Source organism: Lepidochelys olivacea, assembly GCF_965140295.1.
Source record: "Lepidochelys olivacea isolate rLepOli2 genome assembly, chromosome: 7".
Lineage (NCBI taxonomy): Eukaryota > Metazoa > Chordata > Testudines > Cheloniidae > Lepidochelys > Lepidochelys olivacea.
Genome location: NC_140417.1, coordinates 123,778,053 through 123,801,912, shown reverse-complemented (window position 1 = coordinate 123,801,912; position 23,860 = coordinate 123,778,053). Strand labels below are relative to the sequence as shown.

The 23,860-nt window shown below is 43.2% G+C and overlaps 1 protein-coding gene across 13 annotated transcripts in view; it reads right to left on the bottom strand.

The window, feature by feature from the left end:
• BTRC (beta-transducin repeat containing E3 ubiquitin protein ligase) overlaps positions 1–23,860 on the bottom strand; it is a 171,308-nt gene that overhangs the window by 69,275 nt on the left and 78,173 nt on the right. For 9 of the 13 annotated variants that reach the window (XM_084633284.1, XM_084633291.1, XM_084633290.1 and 6 more), the window contains 2 exons: positions 21,851–21,928; positions 10,017–10,106 (listed from right to left, as the gene is read on the bottom strand). In XM_084633284.1, coding sequence (XP_084489410.1) covers positions 10,017–10,106; positions 21,851–21,928 — 168 coding nt within the window. The remainder of the gene's footprint in view (positions 1–10,016; positions 10,107–21,850; positions 21,929–23,860) is intronic. The other 4 variants (XM_084633296.1, XM_084633287.1, XM_084633285.1 and 1 more) reach the window with 1 other exon arrangement.

The following is a 23,860-nucleotide window of genomic DNA, read 5'->3' as shown; positions in this document are numbered from 1 at the left end:
AAATAGGTGGTGGTACACAGAGCCTGAAAAAGATGGCGGTTTGCGAGTCTATCCCCATTCCTCGCTTCTTTTGTTTATTCACCTCTTGGGTCATTTCAGAACACAGGAGGTGAAACTAACTAGTTAAAACTAAGCCTTCCCAAAAGAAAACTGTCATATAAAAACATCCAGCGGCCTTGTATTATTCCAGAGCCAGAACAGATAACTAGGTCTCCGTATGCAGAAAACGGGCTGGCTGAGCTGGCAAATACTACTCTGTGCATAGGTAGGTGTCTTCATCCAAGGATCTCAAAAGCATCTTATTAATAAACCTCATATCACTCCTATGAGGCAGTTAGCCCCATTTTAGAGGGAGATAAACTGAGACATTGTGGTGAAGTGATTTGCCCCAGGTCTCAGAGAAACAATGGCAGAGCTGGACACAGAATGCAGGAATCCTCACACCTAGTCCCTTGATCAACCACTATACTCACTCAGGTTCTGAAAAAAGTAATGACCGTCAGCCTGTAAGGACAATGCCCAGAACAGATAACATGCTTTGGGATAAAACCACTGACTACAACCTAATAGGCTGTATATGAAATCAAGAACCCATAATCAATGTAGTACAGCAGAACTCTGGACATCAGGAAGGTGGAAAGAAAGCATATTCCTTCTACTGCACTGTCTAAACTGGAGTTTTCCCCATCATAAGCAGGCCAAACCCAGAGTGCAAATACAAGCTTGTTTTGTGCCAGAATGGGGCTGGAAAAGTGACCTTGAAAAGAACGAGTGATACCATGTGGGTAGCAAAGAATGTTCTAGAAAGCTAGGAAGGAAGAAGTACCATGGAATATGAAATAGAGTGAACACTTGGTACAGCACATGTACGAGGCTGAACTAGCTGCCGATCATTTAAAGCCCAGGAATTGCCAACTGAACACAGAAAAATGGGTTAATGGTGGAATTGGGACCTTGTGGTATCAACTTACAAGCAAACCCTTTATTAAAAGAACCCTTCAAATGAGAAGGGAAGCTACCAGAGCGGGGGAGGGAAGGGGTTGAGAGCTGGGTCTAGTGCAATCCAGTTTATGAGAAGGCAGAAAGACAAGACCTTCCTGTTGAGTAAGGGAAATGCGCCATCTACAGTAAAGGTGCAGCCAGGGAGATTGTGGACCCTTCCGAGTTAGCCAGCAGTTGGTAAAAGCCTGAAGAGCCAAACTAAACCAGATCACCTCTGGGGCAGAGGGAGAATAAAATGGACAAAGGTAGTGAATAAGAGGTGAAGGTCAGCAGCAGAAAGCAAGTGAGAAAGGATGCTGAACAGCGATGAGAAACCTTATTTGCACATCCAAATGCATTACAGAAAACACGGTGGCATACCAGATGCCAGGGAATTTTTAACATGCACCACTCTAGTAGAGGGTGAAGCGCACATCAGCATCGCTATCTGGCTCAGAGATGCTGGCTTACAAAATATGGAACGAACAATAGGAACAGATGCTCATTTGGTCAACTTTCAATAAACCTCATTATAAATCAACACCTTGTCTTTGGAGCTGCAGCTCATGCTAGGTCTTTACCTTATTTAACCATATATCAGCAACTCCTGGGGAGGTTGTCCACTTGTAGCTGCACACCAGTAGCAGCAGCGTGAGAGGTTTGGGGGTGAGGAATTGTTTCCCAATCATGTTATGGTCTGTGTGGGGACTAAACTCTAAGCAAGTGTCACATATAATTTTTAACACAAATATCCTTTGCAAAAAACGTATCTAAATCAACACCACCTTTGTGTAATGTACCCAACGGAAGAGGATTAGATGGCAAAGATCAATGGGAGTTACTCCTGAGAACCAAAGTAACAAATAGTGGACTGTAGGTAACAGCTACAAACTGAAAACACCTTACAGTAAACTGTGATTTACTCCACTAGAATCATAGAATATCAGGGTTGTAAGGGACCTCAGGAGGTCATCTAGTCCAACCCCCTGCTCAAAGCAGGACCAATCCCCAATTAAATCATCCTAGCCAGGGCTTTGTCAAGCCTGACCTTAAAAACTTCTAAGGAAGGAGATTCCACCACCTCCCTAGGTAACGCATTCCAGTGTTTCACCACCCTCCTAGTGAAAAAGTTTTTCCTAATATCCCACCTAAACCTCCCCCACTGCAACTTGAAATGTAGTGCTTCAATTTCAAATGCGTCTAAAAAAAAGACCACGTCTGCTCTTTATTTAATTCACTGCATCCAAATATGGCCAAATTCCTACATGGTGGAGTTTCAAAACAAATTCATAGCAAAAGAGCAGGACAGAGGCCAGGAGCAGAATCTCAGCAGCAGTAAAATCACCAGGGCTTGTTTGTTTGAAGAGTAGAATGAACTCCCATATGCAAGATAAGATTCAGAGCATTTCATTGTCAAAAACAATCGTTGCTCCTTATCAGCCTATGGATTATTTGAGTACAGACAGTGAGAAAAGCACTATACCAGCAGTTCTGAAACTGTGGGTGGGGACCACTAAGTGGGTCGCAACCCCGTTTTAATGTGATTGCCTGAGCTGGTGTTAGACTGGCTGGGGCCCAGGGCCAAAGTCGAAGCCAGAGCCCCCACTACCCTGGGTGGTGGGGCTCAGACTTTGGCTTCAGCCCTGGATGGCGGGACTCAGGTTACATGCCGCCCACATGGGGCTAAAGCCCCTAGGCTTCAGCTTTAGCCCCCTGACCTGGGCTTCGATTTTGCCCCACTCCCCATCCACGGCGGCAGGGCTTGGGTGGGCTTGGGCTTCGGTTCCACCTCCTGGGGTCGTGTAGTCATTTTTGTTGTCAGAAGGGGGTCACAGTGCAATGAAGTTTGAGACCTTCTGCACTATACAGAACACTGAGTACCCAACATCTTAAAATAGATCCAGACAGCCCACTGGGTGAGCCTGGAGGTGGTATCCCCATGCCGCAGCGCCTCACATCCAAAAAAAAAAAAAAAAAAAGAAGATCTAAAGCTTTTTAAAAAAATTCCTGTGTTTTTCTCTGAATTAGGAAGAAGAGCACTGACTAGGTCAATTACAGCGGAAAGGCTGCACAGAAGATACCAGTTAGAGACAGATTTTGCTGGAGAATGGCAAACAAAAGCTTCTCTGGGAGGTGGAAGTCACTCTACCTGCAATCTTAGATGAAACTGCACATCAGCCACCGCACAGATCAGATAAACATCAAGTGCAAACCCAGCAAACAAGGTCAAGTTCAGCAGCAGTGGTGCACAGACCACTTTCCTGTTGAATAGCGCAGAAGCAAGATAAAAAATGAATGACAAAGCTTATGAGAGACTGAATTATGATGCTGACGTGGAGCCTAGGACTTGATTCTTACCCAGTGCTGACATTACAGTGCAGTACTAGAAAGGGTAATCAGACAGTTAAAGGTGCAGTCCTCGGAATCAGATGTTAATCCCTTCTGTCTTTCACCACTGGATGGCTAAACGGAAGTTGAAAATCCTGTGGGACTTTAAGCACAGAGTGCTGACATGCAGGAACCCCACTCAACCTTGCCAACATTCCCCTTTCCATAAAACACATTGTAACACCCCAGGCTATGAGACATATCAATCATGGAGGATGAAATCCACTCCCGTGCTGAGAGCTAGCACATGGCCTATGAACTCCTTAAGTCCCACTTAAGTCCTTCACCCTGAGTGCACTTAACAGTCGCACCACTGCCATGCAGTTACTAAGCTATTGGTATAGTGCTAACTGGATTATAGTGGACCAACACGTCTACTAGAGTTAAGGCTTAGATCAGCTTTCTGTTTCAAGCTTGACTCAAAGTGCTCTGAAATCTGCAGTTACTCATATTGTCTTGAAATTTGGTGTACCTGGGTAATTTGACCCAGGGGTTCCTGAGACATGGTCCCCCCGCCACCCCATACCTCAATGGTTTCCCTGGATTTTACCAAAATATTTTTGTTCGCAGACAGGGATCAACACACCAGGGTCTCAATTGCTCGAAAGTTACCCGCAAAGAGAGCATGCCACCCGCTAGCCAGAGTTCAGCTCTCCTTGTAGGCACATAGCTAATGCTCACGAGTGAATGGCTTACACTGAGCATGCAGACAGAGGAGCCTATAGAGCCTATAGGTTGCATCTAGAAGTGTCTCGCCGCAGCTGGATAGCTCAAGGAGCTCAGCCAGTGGCACGTCAAGTCTCACTTAGGACAGAAATCTGGAAAAGGTCTGAAGGCATAATGCTACATTCTGTCGGCCTTATTTTTTTTTCTTTTTTAAATTTGGGGGAACGTAATTAAACTATTTTTGGAAGAAACAGGCATGTGAATGCTAGCTGGAAGGGAAGGGAGTTTGGGGGGTGGAAGAGTGGGGGTTAAATGAGAATGGGGTGGGGAGGGGAGAGGGGTTGGGAGACTGGGAAGGGGGACATGGATGTGAATGGCCTGGGCACTGGGGGAGAATAGGAGCAGGGTGCCTGTCAGCCCCACATTCTCCCCTCCTGTGTGCGCCAGGATCTGGAGGGGGCCTTCCTCTCTTGTGGAGTTCGAGTGTCTCTCTCCACTTTCGGGTGTGTGCTGGCATTTGGTGGGGGCCACCTGTCCCTCTAGGAGGGTCTGATCGTCCCTCCTTGCCTCTACATATGAACTACAAGACAGGAGCATTGCCTCTTTCCTTGATCTCCCATGTGTGTGTGCTGGGATCAGGGAGTAGGCCCTGCCCCTATATGGTAGTATGCCCCCTTCCCCCCCCCTTCTTCATATGAGCTGGGATCTATGGGGCCCTGTCCCCCTGGGGGTGTCTGAGCCCCCTGCCTGCCCCGCATCAGGGGATTTGGGGAGCCCTGTCATGCTAAAGGGGGTCAAAGCCCTTCTCCTTGTGAGCCAGGATCTGGGGGGCTGCTGCTTCCCTCTGAAGGGGCCTGAGCCCTGCATGTGAGTCAGCATCTGGGGAAGCCAAGAACAGGCAAGCTGGAAGCATGCACCACACACTGCTGAGACTGCAGTGAGGAGCTAAGAACGGGCATGCTTGATGCACATCACAGATTTCTCAAGCACTGGGGAGGGAGGATGGGGAACACCCACGGACAAGAACAGAGCAGTACACACCTCAGAGTGATTTGTTTCAGGCTTTATTTTTCTCCATGGGGTTGAGACCATCACACCTCGCAGAGCCTCCTATCCTTTCAGTATTATCCGGTGTGGGTGATCTGGATACAGCAGATGACTAATTTCATACAATATTATTGAGTGCCAGCTCTACTACTAAGTTTGCGAAGACTTTTCTGTTTAAAGGGTGACTCTTCCAAGTGCTCTAAAATCCACATGCCTGGATTGTCTTGAAATTGTGTGTGTCTCATGGGAATGAGGGTAGGGTGAGTGACCCAACTTTGGACCCAGCTGACCAAGAGGTTGCCGAGATACTTCTAGGAAAAAAAAAAACACCACAGCATTTCATAATGTTTGCAGATTCTAGCAACTTTGACCTCTGAAACCCACCCTGAGCAGAAAGCTGAGAATGAACTGTTAATGTTTGGGAAAAACAAGCCTCTGTCAAGGTTTGTTTTTGTGAGAAACGTAACCTGAGTAGAATAACTAATTCAGAAAGTGCTCAACCTATTCTGAAAAGAAAATATGTTATACACGTGAATGTTCACTGGGTGGAGCAGGGTGATTAGGGGTGGAAGAGTAGGTGAGAATAGGGGTAGGGTCTGCATTGAGGGTTGGGGGTATTATGGGGAGGGAGATAAATGCAATAAAGTGGTAGGGGAAGGAAAAGTGGTTGGGGCCTCAGGCAAGGGGGAAGGGGTGGGGATTGGGGGAACAGGAGGGACTGGACAATGGGAAGGGTGGCAGGGGAAGTTGGGGGCTTAGAGGTGGGAGCCTGTCAGTCCTGAATCTTCCCTTCTGTATGTGCTGGGATTTGGGGGACCCTGCTCCTCTTGAAGTGTCTGAGCCCCTCTCCATGGGAGCTGGGGGGGAAAGGTAATATAAATGTAAACAACTGAAAACCAGGAAATGAATCATTAAGGTACATATCACTTCTTTGTGGAGTGTGTCAGTGGGGTGGCTGGCCAGAGTGCGAGTGGACCAGTTTGGAAGGGGGTGAACTGGGTGGAGCTAAGGCATGGCCCACGAAACCTGGCTGAAGCAGGGGCAGGAAGCCCAGTTGGGGTTGCATAGTGTGGGTGAGGGGCCCGGCCTGATGTGCAACATGGACTCGGTGACATAATCAAGGAAATGCACAGCCCTCAAGTAAGCTGCTGCCTGTGATGTGTGTACGCAGCAGCACCAGGCAGGAGACAGCAAGGAACAACTGCTCAGCATGGCTTCTACAGTGCTAACTAATGGCTTAATGGGACAGGAAAGCGAGCAGGAGCTGCAAATGTTGGTGGGGTCGCTACATGTTGCAGAAGATGGTGGGGCAGGGGGCGGAAAAGGAGAGAGACACACTTGTCTTCTCTCTCCTGCCTAAAGTTACTGTAGCAATCCTGTAATAAAACGGTCAAGATTTTGTGACACAGACCGTGTGGGAGATTTCTTTCTCTGGCCCTGTTAGCCACCACACAGTGCAAATATTTCAAAGCACGACCATTATCTCCATTCCAGTCGAACAAAATGTACAGGAGTGTGGAAGAGCACTCAGGAATCCCATAGCAACTATAGGGCCTAATGGAGAAACCACCAGGATTATTATTGGCTCTGCCACTGGCCTCCTGAGTGGCCTTGGGCAAGTCACTTCAGCTTTCTGTGCCTAAGTTTCTCACCTCTAAAATGGGGATCTACTGATGAAAAGTGCTATGTAAATGCTAGCTTTTTCTGTTATTACCTAGCTACAGTATGTGTCCAATGGAACTCTAAATGAGAACTATAATTGCCTAAATGACCACTAACTCTAACATACATTTCTCTTTCTCTTAAAAAAACTAGCAAATTAATTGAGAAAAACCTTTGTTAACCCAGAGCTAAGGCTGCCTGATGGTATTTTGTGCCCTTCCAGAGGGTCAAGTTCAGCAAAACTTAAACCTCTGAAAACAAAGAAATACAGAAGTAAGGTACAGGTCAATGCAGCCTTAACTCTGCCCCCGAGTGATGACACAGTACACCCATAGCGCACACACTCCCATTCTGCCTTTGCAGATAGTGCATCTCATGCAGGAAACAGGGCACATGAGAACTGTAGCACAGTTAAACACCTTCTCTTTGCCAAGCAAAACTTGTTTTTAGGTGAGCTGCATAGAACAAGAGCTACCTACACTTGTGTTGGTTGTCAGTAGCAGGACATAGAGGCCTTCTAACCATAGGTATTGTCAGCAGTGAGGTGGGATATGAGAGCTGTGTGTTTGTTGGAATCCTGTGTGTAAAGGCTAAAGGATTGTAAAAGGAGTGAAGAAGTTGTAAAGTTTAACACATGCCGGTTTGTTTCTGGGGAGGAGACTCAGTGTTTGAGTGTAGAACAACAGCAATGCAATGATGGATACTGGATCCTTCAAGGTACACAAGTGCCTCCTTCCTTTCATCACACATGGGGTCTCAGACCAGATCCCCTCATATCACAATCACAGCTCTGCCAATCTGCTCCAACTAATGCCTCCTCCATTCAGTACAACTACACCTAACACAGAAAATGCAGCTAGAGTGCACGCAGATAGTTCCCAGTGGCCTCTGTCAGCTCCAGGAGGGCAGAGTTAAGATTGCATTGGTGTGTACCTTATCTCTGTATTATTACCCAATTTCCATAGTTTTGAGTTTTACTGAACTTGACATTCTGGAAAGCTGCAAGATACCACCAGACAACCTTAATTCTGCATTAATGAAGTTTTTTGGTTTTTTTGGTCAGGGAATTTATAACAGAGAATTTATAAAGTCCTTTGCTACACCTGGAGCATAAGCGGTCCTGAGAAAGCCAAGTTCACTTTGTTTTGTAACCACAAAACAACAGCATCAGTAATCTGTCAGTGACAGAAACCACTACTAAGGGAAAGCAATTATCCCTACGTAGTAGGGAAACGTGCTCAAAGAAGCCCCTGTTAAGCTGATGCAAAACCAATGCAAAATATATATAAATACTCCATCTCCAGGGTACATATATCCTGGAGATGCAGTATTAAGAACATGTGCTTTTCCATGTCTGGGGCCAGAATTCAGCTCCATCTCTACAACATAAAATGAGTCTTGCAATCTCTGGCACTCTCGCTTCGTGGCTTGTCAGTAGCCCGCTAAACATATTTTTGTAAGGAGTGATTTCATTTTTGTCCCTACCATTTTGAAGGGGCAATTTCAATTCAGAGGGGCTCAAATGAAGTTAATGGTTGTGATTCTACCACACCCCCTCCTCAAAACCAGCTGATCAGGTCAAAAGGAGCTGTCGCATAGTAGGTGGGCCCTGAATGGAAGCCTTAGACTATCTTGGTAGTAGTTGGACACTGGCTCATTTGTAGGATGCTTGTGATCGGCATCATGACCCCAGGATGAAAAATGCTAAATACCAAGGGCATTTTGCTGAGGGCTACAAATCGTGTACTTTGGTATCTTGTCAGGAGCGTTTCACCCATTTTGTAGAACAGGGGTAGGCAACCTATGGCACACGAGCTGATTTTCAGTGGCACTCACACTGCCCAGGTCCTGGCCACCGGTCCAGGGGCTCTGCATTTTAATTTAATTTTAAATGAAGCTTCTTAAACATTTTAAAAACCTTATTGACTTTACATACAACAATAGTTTAGTTATATACTATAGACTTACAGAAAGAGACCTTCTAAAAACGTTAAAATGTATGACTGGCACGCGAAATCTTAAACTGGAGTGAATAAATGAAGACTAGGTACACCACTTCTGAAAGGTTGCTGACCCCTGTTGTATAACAACGGGCATGACTGCAGGTGGCAGAATGCAATACTGTACCTCTTGATCAAAGAGGGTCATTGGGCAGCAAGGGGCAAGCAAGGATCTGTAGCTTGCACAAGGCTGCCCCTCTCTAACAGAGGGTGACTGCAAGCTGCCCTTTGGATCACTGCAAGCTGCCCTTTGGATCACTTGTGTGCAACATGAAGCCAACATTTGTGCAATGGAACAGTTCACAGATGGAGCGACAGGAGCACCTTCAAAGGCCAGCAGAAATGTGAGTCCTGAACAGACAGGGCAGATTTAACAGCCATTCAAAATTAACTCCAAGAAAAGGGAATCTCAGGAAGATCCAAGGAATAAGTCAGAAGAGGGAGCAAGATTTCTACCGGTCGCTTGATAGTGACAGAAGAGCAACAAAATGCCAGCTGGTTTCAGTAACAGGTGGCTGCATGCTCTGATCTGTCTTGCATGCCCACCGAACTTCTTTCCAGCGGAAACATGGAGCTTATGCAAGGCTGAACAGATCCTTTATGCAGCCCTTTTTATACATACAGTGTCATGGCTAGGATGTTTTCTGCTCACTGACAATCCCGCATGTATACATCTTATTTTATGCTAGTTACACTTAGTTTTAGGAAAAGCAAACCGAGAGCTGGGTGGTTACTGACATTTCCCCCACCCAGTTATTATATTGCCCTACAAAAGTATCTTATCTGATATAGTGATGTGAAAATGAACATATTCATTTTTTCTTCCAATTCTCTTTTCCCCTTCCCTCCAAATATCGTGTTATGTTTGTTCTTTTAATTACAAGGTTTTCCTTCAATGTTCTTTCTGTATTTCCTCTTCACCAACCAACAAAAGGCCCCATGTTGCGAAGAGCCTCCATCCACATATGTTCATGTAACTCTGGGTATTGACCAGCAGAGGGTACTGGAGACAACGGCACAATGGGAACAGTTACTGCTTCTACAGGACATCCAGCCCGTTGATCTGGGTGGCTGGGGACCCATACTCCCATTTATCACAGTCTTAGGAATGCGGCACACTGCCAGGTCAGCCTATGGTACAATTGTGAAAGACAGAAGGCCTGAGCAAACTACTTGTTTTCTGTTTAAAGTATGTTAAAAATTAGTTTTTGAAAAAAACAGGTACTGCTCACAAAATTGACACAAAGATAACAGAACTACAACATTACTTACTTTGGCCACACAATTTTCAGTCTTCATAGCAGTGCTCGCTAGACATACTGTTTCTTGGTTTAAGCACAGTCTGGCACAGCTGTTGTAGGTCTGTGGAAAGATTAAAAAAATTCTGAATGGAGGCACACAATTTGCTGTAAGGCATCAGATTTTTGGTGCAAGATACTCTAACAACTCTGTGAAACCATTCTACTACATTTCGGAATCACTTGTCTTTCCTGAACAAAAGAGGAAAACAGGGTGAAATGAAGTTTCGAAACCCACTCAAACTAGTCTATAAAATAAATCTATGCAGTGTGTGTGTGTGTGTGTGTGGGGGGGGGGGTGACACAAAACATCCCTCCCCCCCATCCTGCCTGGATATATTTTTATTTTTAAGTAGAAGCTTAAAGTAAAGGAATACAGAATGGCCTGGTTCACCCCGCTCTCCTCACAAGTCATAACACCAATATCTGTTGAGAGTGGCTGGGGTTAGCGTATAGATAGAATTCAGCAATTTCTGATACTTGATCCAAAAGAAGGAGAAATTGAAAAACAAAACAAAACACACAAATCCTTCCAAATGGCTCTCTGCTATGTGGACTAATGCACTAGGTCTTTCAGCAGTGAGTGGGATGTCTAGATTCAAACTGGGACAAAGTCACAAGCAAACAGGCATTTGATGGCCTCAAACTATTCCTTGCAGACATTTGCCCACATCATAAAACCACCACTTTGGCATGTTTAGCACTTCCTACTCAGGAGAGAGATCAGAATGAATAAAAACATAAATCATGATTCAGATGCACTGACCTAACTGTCATGAGGAAATTTGCACAGCACCTTCTTGCTCTATGTATTGCTCCAGCCACTGTTATCTGAACCTCATTTTACAAGCATCAACATTCACTAAATTCAATCCAAAACTTGAGAGAGGAAGAGAGATGCTTTGTTTCCTCATCATTCATAATTGAGCATTTTTTTTACCCTCCTGATTTTTCACTATTTTCTGTTGCATCTTGCATTTGCAGTGTTTTATACTTACATCTCCTCCATTCTGACTTCCCCCCAAATTTATAAATCCATGATTATGTATAGGAATACATGATAGAATGTATTACTAGGCACTGCATAGATTAAGTGCTAGGTACATATTAAAAGACAGTCCCTGGCCCAATCTAAATAGACAACAAACAAAAAAAGCATTATTCCCCATTTACAGATCGGAAAGAAGAAAGAGAGAGATTAAGTAATTTGCCGAGGATGCAAAGGAAGTCTGTAGCAGAACTAGGATTTGAACCCTGCTCTTGAGTCCTGGTCCAATCATCTCTCTTCCAGGCAAAGTATACAAGCCTGCTGAACGAGCCTACTTTTCAGAAGTCAGCCTTAGAATAATATTCTACCCAATAACCACATTAATAACTATAGGGATGGGAAAGAACTGATTGTTTGAATACAAAACCAGCAACATTCCATTTTGAGTCCATGAAGCAGAATCTAAAAACTAGAACTGGCTCAGTAGGAAGGGTGACCTCTATCATAACCACACAGAACCACTAGTGAGCAAGGCAGTGTATAAATGAAGAACACTTATTCCAAAGCATTGCACAACTCCCGTTATTTTTATTCACACACAAGGGACAGGGACACTCAAAAGTTTCTAGTCCCAATGACTCCCTGTGGCCTTGGACAACAAGTCATCCAATTTCTCTGAATCTCAGCTTCCTCATCTATAAAATAGGGATAGTACTACGTATCTCAAATGGCCGTTTTCATGGCACTTTGACAGCATAAAGCACTATGTAAGTGCTAAATTATAAAACAGCCATATAATTCCTCACCTTTCCACAAAAGATGAGAAAGAAAATGAAACTTCAAGGAGTATATAACTTCTTTGTTAAGGATGTGGAAATGCATTCATCTTGTGCAATGAACAAATATACTGCAACCTGGAGAAGGTATATACATGCCAGCAGCACGTTCAAAAAGGTCTCAGGCTAAACTTTAGGAGTGATCTATGTATTCTTTTAAATCAATACAAAGAGTTTAAGACACTAAATCACTAGCAATGCATGCACTTATGTTGACAGTTTATGACACCGTATGACATTCATTCTTCCTTCACTTATTTACCCATGCCCAAGTTCAGAGCGCTATGTTTCAACTGAAACACATGTAAACCTAAGAATGGGTTACCTAGGGAGGTGGTGGAATCTCCATCATTAGACATTTTTAAGGCCCGGCTTGCCAAAGCCCTGGCTGGGATGACTTAGTTGGGGTTGGTCCTGCTTTGAGCAGAGGGTTGGACTAGATGACCTCCTGAGGTCTCTTCCAACCCTAATCTTCTATGATTCCATGACATCTGAATTTGAGGGACTCTAGTATTACAGCTCCCTTCACTGTTTGAGGTGCTTTGGCGATCAGCTACTGTTCCAGGAGAAACAAAACCCTGAACCCAGGTCTTGAAAGATAAAAACCTTTTCAGTTCACCTTTAAAATTGAACCCTAGTAAGAATCTTTTCTAGTTTGAACCCACCCTGTTCCAGTCTCCCCACACTTTGAGTCATTAGAAGAGGGTTCTTTGCACAGTGAGCACTTGGAAACGGTAGCCTGGTTCTATGCCAGAGGCATATAGCTTTGCGTTGGAGTGCTTTAATATGTTTTTATATTGCATATAAAGCATGCAAACATAAACCAGTTTGCTGAAAGCTACCCTCTTTGCGAAAGCCGGCTGTAATTCTGAACAAGTTTTCAATTTTCACACTGCTGCTAGGGTAAAACATTTTAAAGAGTTTAATTTTTACAGTGGCTTCACTGACATGGGATTATCTAACAAAGTAATGGCTAATCAATAGAGGGTTTAGTTGTCAGGTGAAACATATAACACACTAAAAGGGATTGATTGCCAGACTCCTCCTTATTTACTAGGAGGTATATATTTAAAATGACACAAACTTGTTACCAAGCTGCATTCCCTTAACCTTGCAAAAGCCGTTCAAGAAGAACGTTAAGCAGCCCTATAGCAAAACAGCTCTAATAAAAAAAAAAAAGTCTACAAATATATGGCAGCATCAAATCATGTCAGGAGCAGGAATGTGGTGCAGAAAACGGGAACCACAAAGCTGCATTCATTCTTAGCCAAGGGCTTAAAATGCCACACAGATGCTAGACCATAGTTCACTAAACATATCTAATCTCACTCCATGAGTATCTTAGATTAGATTTTTCTAATGCTTATATGACTGGGTCTGATAGACTTCTGCCTTTTTAAAAAGAGAGCATGACCCCAGTGTAAAGGAGTGCAGATGTCAATGGAGCTTTGGATGAGCAAGGAATGCCAGACTCAAGTACTGAACGCAAAGTGGAATTGTGTTCATAAGGATCTCAACCAGTAGAAAAGTCATTTCTTTGGCCATTTATCCAGAGAATCCCCAGTCTCTGAATGAAACTCCACTTTTTAATAGACACTACAACCCAGAAGTTCAATAAGATTTTTTTCACTAGTTAATAATTACATGATTTATCAGAGAAAGCTAACACTAATAAAAACACAACAAAAAGACAAAACCCATAGCCTTCCTCCAAATCATTTTCAGAGCGCAGATTATTAAACTGCTTCTTTTCAAACAAGGGCTTTGTAGCTAAGCACAAATTGCCAAACAGTTAAAAAAAAGGTTATTAGACTCTGAAGGATTCAGCAGAAGTGAGAAGTTATGTAAACAAATCACTCCAGAAGATTTGGAAAGATCAGTTTCATCTCACTTACAGGGTCTTCGGAGACCTGCATTAATTATCCTTAAGGTCTTTCACATGGACTATCTAAAATAAACGCAAATTTATTTATTTATTTCAAATGAGGTGCTCCTCCTGAAAGTATTAAATAATGTCTACAAATTTAAATGCATTTTTATAAATAGGTAATTAAAGAAACAGAAGACTAAAATTAAGTCAAGCTGCAAAACATTACCCAGAATCCATTGTGGAGGTGTTTGGTTTTTTTTAAAGCACATTTAAGACTACATTTTTGCTACCAAAAGCCCACTGTGCTGGGGGAGGGGGTCTCTGTGGGAAGTGATAAGACAAAACATAGGATAGCCAAACAAAAAACTAGAACATTTGCAAGACTGTCCCTAAAGCATAGTTTGTCATATTGCAATTACACCTTGCCTACTGCAAAGCCAGAGTCCTTAATATTGCCACTAGAGGGAAGAAGTATCTCAACACATGGTAGACAGGGAAAGGGTTTTCTTGAGCAATTACCATAACAAAGCTCCTGTGGTTGCATGTACCTCCTAATTACTCACTACAATTAAAATGACTAACCCATAACAAACAGCACATAAATAAATAAACCCCACCCTGCCTGTTCTCAGAATCTTCATTAAATCTTACACTGGTTTCCTCATCTATCAAAGTAGGAGAAAAGGATACGTCACAATGTCCAAGCACCACAGGGCTATTCAACGGAGTAAAAGCATTTAAACAAAAAACAAAAACAAAACAAAAGAGCAAGGAAAACGGGATGTCTTGTGGAAAAAAAAAAGAAAAAGAAATGTCGTGCTATTTAGCCATCTGGTAGCTGTTTGAAAACAAACTGTCCTCAAAAGAGCACAGATACAGCACATCTTCTCTCAGCTCACTGGGTTATGAATCAGGCTTTTTTTTTTTTTTTTAATATAGACAAACTAATGTTGGACTTCTGCGCTGCTGCTTTCATTCCCTCTTGTCCAACTGTGCAAAGATAACCACATGCCCACCCCCAACCACATCAGGTTATTCTAACTCAGATAGCTCGTTTGCTGCCTCTCGGGGTAAGGTTTTTCCGTGCCATTGTTCAAAATCCCTCTGGATTTATATAGTGATTATTCTGACAACTCCTTGCTGATCTTAAAAGGTTTAAATCCTTCATTTTATCAGGCTCATCATTAAGAGAAGATGGCAGCCAAGTGATTTTTCTTTCCATTGACAATTTGTGACATTTCTCCAGCAGCGCGCAAGGTGTTGAAAACCTGGCAGCTGTTACCTCCTGGGACGAAGCTCCTTTTTTATCCTCCCATGACAGTTTAACTCAATGGGTCAGCACCTTTAAAGACTGCAAAGTATCACTGAAGTGGATGGAGGCTTGAATTACGGTTCCCTCCCTAATCAATGTAAACCCTCGCTGCAGGTGAAACTCTTCATCTATAGAGGTGCATGGGGGAGGAAAATGTAATGCCCTGAGCCAGATGGTTTTCATCTTGTTTTTTAAAGAAGAAAGGAACAAGCTAACAAGGGGACAGCTACTTTGTTAGCTCCTTGGCCTCTCTCATGGCTTTGGATCCCCAGGGTTCCAGCCACACAAGAGAGAGAATACAGAAAAACGTAAACACTTAAAGAAATACAACTAGGGGGCTGGCAACATGCTGCTTTCAAAGAGCTGAGAGAGCCCTGTTCAGTGCTTTATTTATCACTGCCCACGTTCTTCAGATGGTAAGTGGACACAAACACAAAGGGCAGGGGGAGTAGACAACACTTGCAATTTACTCAATTACAGAGGAATGCAGAAATGCAGCAAGGCTGACAGCTCCTATTAGCACTAATGTTGGAAGAACCAAGTGGCTTTGATGCCATAAGGCAACCTTTTCATTTTAACTTGGACTTCAGCACAAACATGGTCTTCACTAACACTTTATAATGCTTAATCCGAATTAAAGGCAAGAAGTCATTTTAGTTTTGCAACAGTTACAGGATAAAAAAAGCAGTTTTTATAGACTATGAAGTATTTCTATTACTCTGACAAAGCTTTTCACCCCACGACCTTTTCCTAGCGAACATTCGCAATAGTGAGAGAGAAGTTCAATATGATACTATAAAATGAACATCACTCCTCCCCCTGCCCCATCCACTCTCTAGAAAAACGAAAATTTGAACTACAGCATAGCTGATCTAGATTAAAAGAGGAAGTTGCATCGTGAGTAGCACCTGTATGCTTCCCTTTATAACAGTCAGTAAGTAGATGAGACATGGGACTAAGAATTGCACATCAGAGATTCATTTGGCGAGAAGTCCCAAAAAGGAAAGCTACAGACTAAAAAGAAAGGTGTCCGATTGTTGCTGTCCCCTGTCTTCCCATTCCCTTGCTCTTCTTTTGTTTGTCTTCCCTTGTTGTGCTTTGTCTACATTTCGACTTCAAGCTCTTCAGGTCAGGGACCATTCCTGTTTTACCTTCTGAATAGTGCCTACAATATGCTTCAGGGGGTGCTTCACCCATTTACAAAAAAAAATCATCTCAAATCCATGAGACCGAACTGCAGTAATATTCTATGCTGCAAAGCCGAAGGGGGCAGTTTTTGAAACTGCGGAGGGACTTGGGGAGTGGGCTGGCAGGCAAGGGTTTTTTTTTCCCTTTGACTTCCATCTGGAAGATGATGGAGTCTGGTTTGCAGCATGACAGCAATCCCGCTGCCATCAGCACTTCCCCACAAGGCACCTTTGACACAGCTTTCCCTGCACGCAGCCCGCCCACAGAAGGAATCAAGGCAGCAAAAGACACTTCATTATTACTCCATTCAAGAGAGGGAGGGGAGGTTTTTTAAACAACCTGCACTGTGCCTGTCTTTTTTAAAGAACAGTGGGGTAATCAAGTTCAGGGCAGCCCTGGACAGCTGCCCTGTGACCTACTCATGTTGACCCCCACTATTCATCACTTTCCTTAGGACTATGAGGGCAAGCTCCTGGGGAGTGACCACCACAATAGACAGATACAAGCCAACAATAATACGGTTCCTGCAAAAAAACCAGATGGCACTGCAATAAATTTACAAATCTGCATTCATGGCTCTGTTTAAAACACCCAGAAGCTAAAAGGCTTGAGGGGCCCCCAGAGAGCTTCACAGTTTCTAAAGGCCAGTTCTCTCCCCAAGACTATTGAGCTCATGTTCTTCATAAATTAAGAATGGAGATGTAGCCCTTAAAATAACAAATGCCTGACCTAATCAATCTAGCATTTGGGTCTAACACTAAATGATAGGCCCCGAAAACTAATTATGTTTTTTGGCAAGGAGGTTGAATTAAAATTGAAACACACAGGTTAAAAAGGCACTGAAGCATTTGTGAGTCTTTTTGAAAAGGCTGCACGCGCGCACACATACAAACGCACACGGCTTGAAACAGGAACCTGATTCAATAACTCATGCATTTATTTTTAAAATGAATCAGATTAGTCCCATGTGTGACCTGCCGGTCCATCTGTATGTGCTGGACTTATTGGGCACTCCTCTCACGCTTGCTTCAGTTTGAAGTATGAGAGAGATAAATTTAGTTTAATTTTCAACAGCTCAAGCTATCCATTTTCCAAATGGACCATCTGGATCAGCCTATTAAAATTAATTTATAACTTTGCAGTGTGCAAATTCGTTTGTTAGCGTAAATAAAGTTGCCAAAAACTTTTGCCACTTGTCATTGTTTTTCTGAGGGCTGTTTTTCTACCATGACTTTCACTTTACATCTCAAAATTTTATTTGATCATATCAAACAGCTGTCAAGAATAGAACCTTCAAATCCTTGCTTCAGAGCTCTGCACAGCTCTCATTTTTTTGGTCATGTTCTTGCCAACAAAAATAGCTTCGATCCCCAACTTTGTTTTCTCCTCTGTTCCAAACCCCACAACTTCTTCCATGGTGCTCACCATGGGTGGAAAGCCCTCCCAGCCCCAATATGTTAGGCGTCCAAGCTACACTCATTCAACTCCCTAACTTCTCACAAAGTTCATTTCAGTCAACCGGAAAATGTCATTTCTTCTAGTAGGAAAGTCCACAGGACTGAATCAAATGGTCTTTAGCCTACGTACAGCTCTGGAAGCAGAACAAGATCTTTAACATTTTTCTGTCTGGTCTGGAAGAAAACATAAAATCATCCTTGATAAAGTTTGTACATGACACAAAATTTCAGGAAGTGCTAAATAATGAAGAGGATAGGTCCCGGATTCCAAGGGATCTGAATCGCTCAGTAAACTGGGCACAAACAATATTTGTTTTAATATGGCTAAATGTAAATATATACGTCTAGGAACAAGGAATATAGGCCATGCTTATAGGGCAGGGGACTATTCTGGGAAGCAAGGACTCTGAAAAAGATTTGGGTGTCATGGTGGATAGTTAGAGAACATGAGCTCCCAGTGCCATGCTGTGGCCAAAAGGGCTAATGAGATGCTGGGCTGCATAAACAAGGGAATCTCGAGTAGGAGCAGAGAGGTTATTTTTGCCTCTACATTTGGCCCTGGTCAGACCAATGCTGGATTAGTGTCCTAAGTTCTGGTGCCCACAATTCAAGAAGGAAGTTGATCAATTGGAGTGGGTTCAGAGAAGAGCCACGAGAATGATTAAAGGATTGGAAAACCTGCCTTATCCTGAGATACTCACAGAGCTTAATCTATTTATTTTAACAAAGGGGTGACTTGATCACAGTCTATAAGTACCTAGATGGGGAACAAATATTTACTAATGGGCTCTCCAATCTAGCAGAGAAAGGTCTAAGACGTTCCAGTGGCTGGAAGATGAAGCCAGATAAATTCAGACTGGAAATAAGGGGTAAATTTTTAACAGTGAGAGTAGTTAGGCATTGGAACAATTTACCAAGGGTCATGGTCGATTCCCTATCAGTGACAAATTTTGACAAATCAAGATTGGATGTTTTTCTGGAAGACCTCCTCTAGGAATTACTTTGGGGAAGTTCTCTGGCCTGTGTCAGATGAGGTGATCACAAGGGTCTCTTTTGGAATTGGAGTCTATGAATCTAACCATCACAGGTCCCCAGCCCCAAAAGAGCCCGCCAGCCTGAGATACCTTTCAAAGCAAAGGCTGTGCTTCGGTACAACAAAAAAAATCAGAGCAGTCAAGTGTAAAGCAATGGAGCAACTCACTTAAACTTATTTACTGCAGGGCATGTAAAGACTACACCGCCACTGAAACTGACCAGTGAATCTGAGCCATGATCTAAAACTAAGTCATCCTGAGCGGGTTAGATTTGCAGACATTCCTATCAGAAGACATGAAATTCTCAAGCTTGGATAATTTTTCCTAGTCTTCTATGTAGGAAGGTCCACAGTTCCCAACAACGGAATTTTATCAGCAGTGTCTCCAAGGAGGGAAAGAAAAAATAAAACTATATACAAACAATAATGACAGAGTTAATTTCTTTTCACTGGGGTACTACTACTGTATGCCACACTTTTTGCTAATTGTTGCTTTAGCTAATTTACAGACCCAATCTGTAGTGTTTTGCGAAGATGAAGGGGGATGAAAGACCAACTGGCCACCTTGCTTCTCTCCTTGTGCAAGGCATAAGATGTTTCCACCCACAAAACCAAACCATCATTGCCCTTATTCAGTGTGCCCTAATACTGGAGGACAGAATAAAACATATGGCTGTGCATGCCTCTGACATGCTGCACCTAGATTTGGAAATCTCTGACAGTTTCTTGCCCTTCTCTAACCGAGGAGAAAGATCAGAGAATTTCAATTCCCCAAACTTGCAGGATGACAGAGTCCTACACACATCTAGGGCGTTACAGCACTTTTCTAACAGGTGCAAAAGCTGCCGCCAGGCCAAGAAGTAAGGAAGAAGTTTGGAAATACTGGCTTCCAAAAGTGAAGTGAAGGGCTCTGCAATTGGATAATCATATTAGTATATGTGGACACACTGCCTTGAGACAGAGACAATAAGAAGCCCCCTTTGGAGACAGACTTCTCGGTAGATATCAATGTCTCAACTTGCAATTTTGGTTTGCTGATGCATTTTTTCAGGAATTTTAGATTCCGAATAGCCTTATCCCTTCTTGATCCTTTTGGGAACTAGAACAATGGAGTCAGAGCCAGTCCTCTCTCTGATGGAGGGACTTATTCTACTGACCTTATCTACAGGAGGTATTTGATGGCTGCTCTTATGCTGGCTCCTGTTGGTGTTGCTGGAGGTTAGGAGAACCGTCAGTGTGTGTTTGAGACACTTGATCAGTTCTAACAACCATTCTTCCTAAACAAAGTCAAGGGCCCATTTGTCTTAAGGAGGAAAGACAGTTCTGTGCTAACTGGAGAAGCTTACAGCTAATCTTGCTTTCATGCTGGATTGGTCTGAGTTGGAATCATGCCGATTTCTTGGCATACGCCCAGGCAGAGAAATCATCATTGCATTCATCCCCCCCCCCAATGCTGTTATTCCATGTTCTGCTGTTGTATCCAGTGACTTGTCGGCTGTATGTAGAAGACAAGGAACCACAAGGAGAGTGACATTCTTTGTAGGAAGCTTTGCAATCATTATTGCTTGGTTGCAGTTTTCTTCCCCTTTTCTGATGAGTCAGCAGGATACAAAATATGTAGAAGACCCCGTTAACATATTTAACGATAGGACATTTGCCAGATGAGTGAATCTTTTCCTCTCTCTTCTTTCTGGGCTTGCTCAGCATGCTTGTGCACCTTGCGGAAGCAGTAGGAAGGCCTAGAAAAGCCCATCCTCAGCTGAAGAAGCAGAATTAAACCAGGAGGCTCTCTGGTGAAGCCCCACAACTCTGTCTACAACAGACAGTTCTGGCTCTGATCCCAAAGCTGCAAGCTGGCTGAAGATCAATTGCTAGGATCTGTGGCTCTCCCTCATAGAAAATATGTAGTCTAACATTATGTAAGGACAGCAGGTTAGGGAACGAGAAAGATAGGAAAGCGGGAGGAGGGGGCATGCACCAGTGTAATCTAACATCCCTTCTGGGGATCCCACTATACCTTGTATTATCTCTATCTTTTAGATCACAGGCTTCTCACAGCAGGACTGTGCATCATGTACACCACAGAATACATCATTAACACTCTGTATGGCTGGATCTTGAGGTATAAGACAAGCATCCCTTTCCCCTGAACTGGGGGGGGGTGGGGGGGGAGGAGGAAAGAAGTACTTTTTCAATAAAATCTTATTTTTCCTTCGACAGTATTATTGAAGGGATTGATGCCTAGTTATCTATGCTGTATCTACTACTGTTGTATTGAAGTACCTAACACATATTATAAAATTGACCACAGGCGCACATAGCCAGTTTACAAATCTCTGTCCTCTTTTCTCAGCCAGGATGGAGGAACTGCTGAAATGGGCCTTTTGATGGTGCTAGGCAAGTTAACTTTTTTGGGTGGGGTGGTGTGGCGGGAGGAAAAATCTGCTCTCTTTAAAGGATATTGACACATTTATTTGTTGAACACCAGGGTGCTCAGTGATGTACAATACATACAGGAAGATCTACTCCCTGCTGCATAGAGCTTAATTTAAATTAAGATGGTAAGGAATTTGTTTTAATATAGAGAAGGGATCAAAGAGACGTTAAAACTTTTGCGGGGTTCAGGGGCAGAGCAGATCTATAAGGACCCATCTTAAACTTTTTGAGGGAAATTAAAGTAGCTCTACTTTTAGGTTATCAGTCTGGACAATGGCTCTAAGAAAGCCTGCCTTCTAAGTATAGTAGTTCTTTGTAAAGCACCTTGAGATTCTAGGTATTGTAGACAGGCATAAATGAGACAGAGGGAGTACTACAGAGCAAGGCTGGAGAGTTCCCAATGATTAGCAAGTAAACAAAACTCAGATACAAAGTCCCAGCTGATGGCGTTATACTTGCTCAGAAATGGATATCCCTGTTCATATTCACAAAAGCCCAACTCATCTGATTTTCCCAGGTACAATGCTACTTGTCTTCTCCCACTAAGGAGAGTAAGAAAGAACTTTCAGGCTCAAGCATGACAAGTGCTCCAGATAAAAGTCAGGAACCTAACTCTCGTTTCCTGAAGTGCTTTAAGATTCAAGCTGTTAGGAAGTTTTATTGTATTTTTAAGAGACTAGTTGCATACCTGTCTAAGTGAATTCTTCTCTGGAATGATCTTCCTAGGGGGCTCGTCATTATTACAGTCTTCTCGCTCTGAGGAATTCTGCGAAAGAAAGTAAGCTTTAATTCAGTTCTTATCCCCAATGTTATTCTATGGGAGGAAAGGAAACTGAATATTTGCAAGCTACACAAGCTAGATTTTATACATACATGAAAAAGCTAGCCTCAGGTGTAAGCCAACTGGCTTGTTAGGACTAAGACAGAATTTTTCTCATTCTTAATAAATAATGCACCATTCAATAGGTATAGTGGAGAAGTTGTGTTTGTTTAGGACTTTCCTCTAAAACAGCCAATACTGACGCTGTTGGAGGTAGGATGCCAAGCAGGTGACTTGATAGCCTGATTTAATATACCACTGCTTATGTCCCTGAACTCCCTACAGTGACTTGTTTTCAAAAGATTCCATTTTATAAAGAGTAAATGTAGCTAATAAAATTCAACTGTCCCCCTATATTCCAGTATCTTTATATTAACAGGATTACTGACTGATTGCACAGGAGTTTAGTGGACTACCAACATTCAGATTTGTCTGGCCCACCTTTAAGTTGTGGTGAACCACGTCATCAGATTCTGTGATATCAGTGACAGCACCATTCCTGCTGTGTCTTCCAATGCCTGTTTGTGTGGCTGGCTGGTTTTGGTGTGTGCTCTCTCTCCCCAGAAAAGCGGACTAGTATCCTGCACTACTAATACCACATCTTATATTGGGAATATAGGGTGTTGAGGAGGAAGGATGAGCCATTAGAGGCTGCTCCAGAAATGCTCCTCAGCTGATGACAGGCTCAGACAACTAGGCAGGAGACTTCTGTCCTCTTCAGTCCTCCTAAGCTACGGATTACTTGTCTGGGAATCGTGCGATTGTTTATCTAAGGACAGAGGCTTTCTTTGGGACACATTCAGCAAACAATTATCTGAAAAAAAAAAAAAAATCCTGTCCACACTGGCCAGGGAAGCAATACTAAAACATGGTGGTTGCTATCACACTTTCAACAACCATGTTGATAGGCTAAGGATAGACTGCGTTGCTTAAAAAGGTTTGGAGGAATTCTGTACACACATGTAAAGTCAGTGTTGAACACCATAGTAGTAATAGCCTTTAAGTCACAAACCCATGCATTCAATACCTGGAAGACGACTAAGTTTATAAAGGCATAAGGGAGAGGCATTAGGGAGTGCTAGGCCAGTAACAGGAAGAGTTTCTGGCTACAGCAGATGGGATCAGGATAGGATTTTAAGGTGGAAGTTGCATCCTCTTTATGATCATCACCTCCCAGAATCCTCCTCACCCATCAGCGCTCCTAACATATCCAGATCCCCCTTAGAGCTAGCTCCCAACCCCAAATTTCAGTCACTGGCTGGAGCATCTGTCAGTCTAGGAAGGGCTGGTACACTGCAAGCAGCGTGGCCGAGTGGGGACTGGAGAGAGGAAGCAGACTGCAATAAGCCGTCAGTGGAGCAGTGTATTTGGGTGCCTGCAGCAGGTGCTGTGTGATCAGCAAGGGTCTAGGTAGGTTACAGCTTCTAGTTTCATTGAAGGAAAAGAAGAGAGTGGGAAGATGGCAAGGACATGAGCAAAGTTTGCTGAGAGATGGAAGAGAAGGAAAAAAACCCTCAAGGTAAACTGGTCCTGAGGATTCTAAGTAAATCAAGATCTGCAGACCAGCTAGTGAGCTTTACAAGACACAGAACTCAGGAGGCACAGTGAGGTCTGAGCAGCTGTAGCGAGGGTTTTATAATGTGAATCAATCCTAAACAGGCCTGATAACTCAGTAAAACAACCCAAATCTTTGAGAAGTTTTCACACAGGGCCTCAACTAGGAGAAAGTTATTTGCTAAGTCTGGTTTAGAGAGAGCTAAACTGTATGAGTGTGAAAAGGAAATTAAGATGCATCTTTGCACAAACTGCTCTGTACTCATCTGCACACTTTAATAATCAACTAGGGATTTCAATTTTGATACTTCTGAAAATAGATTA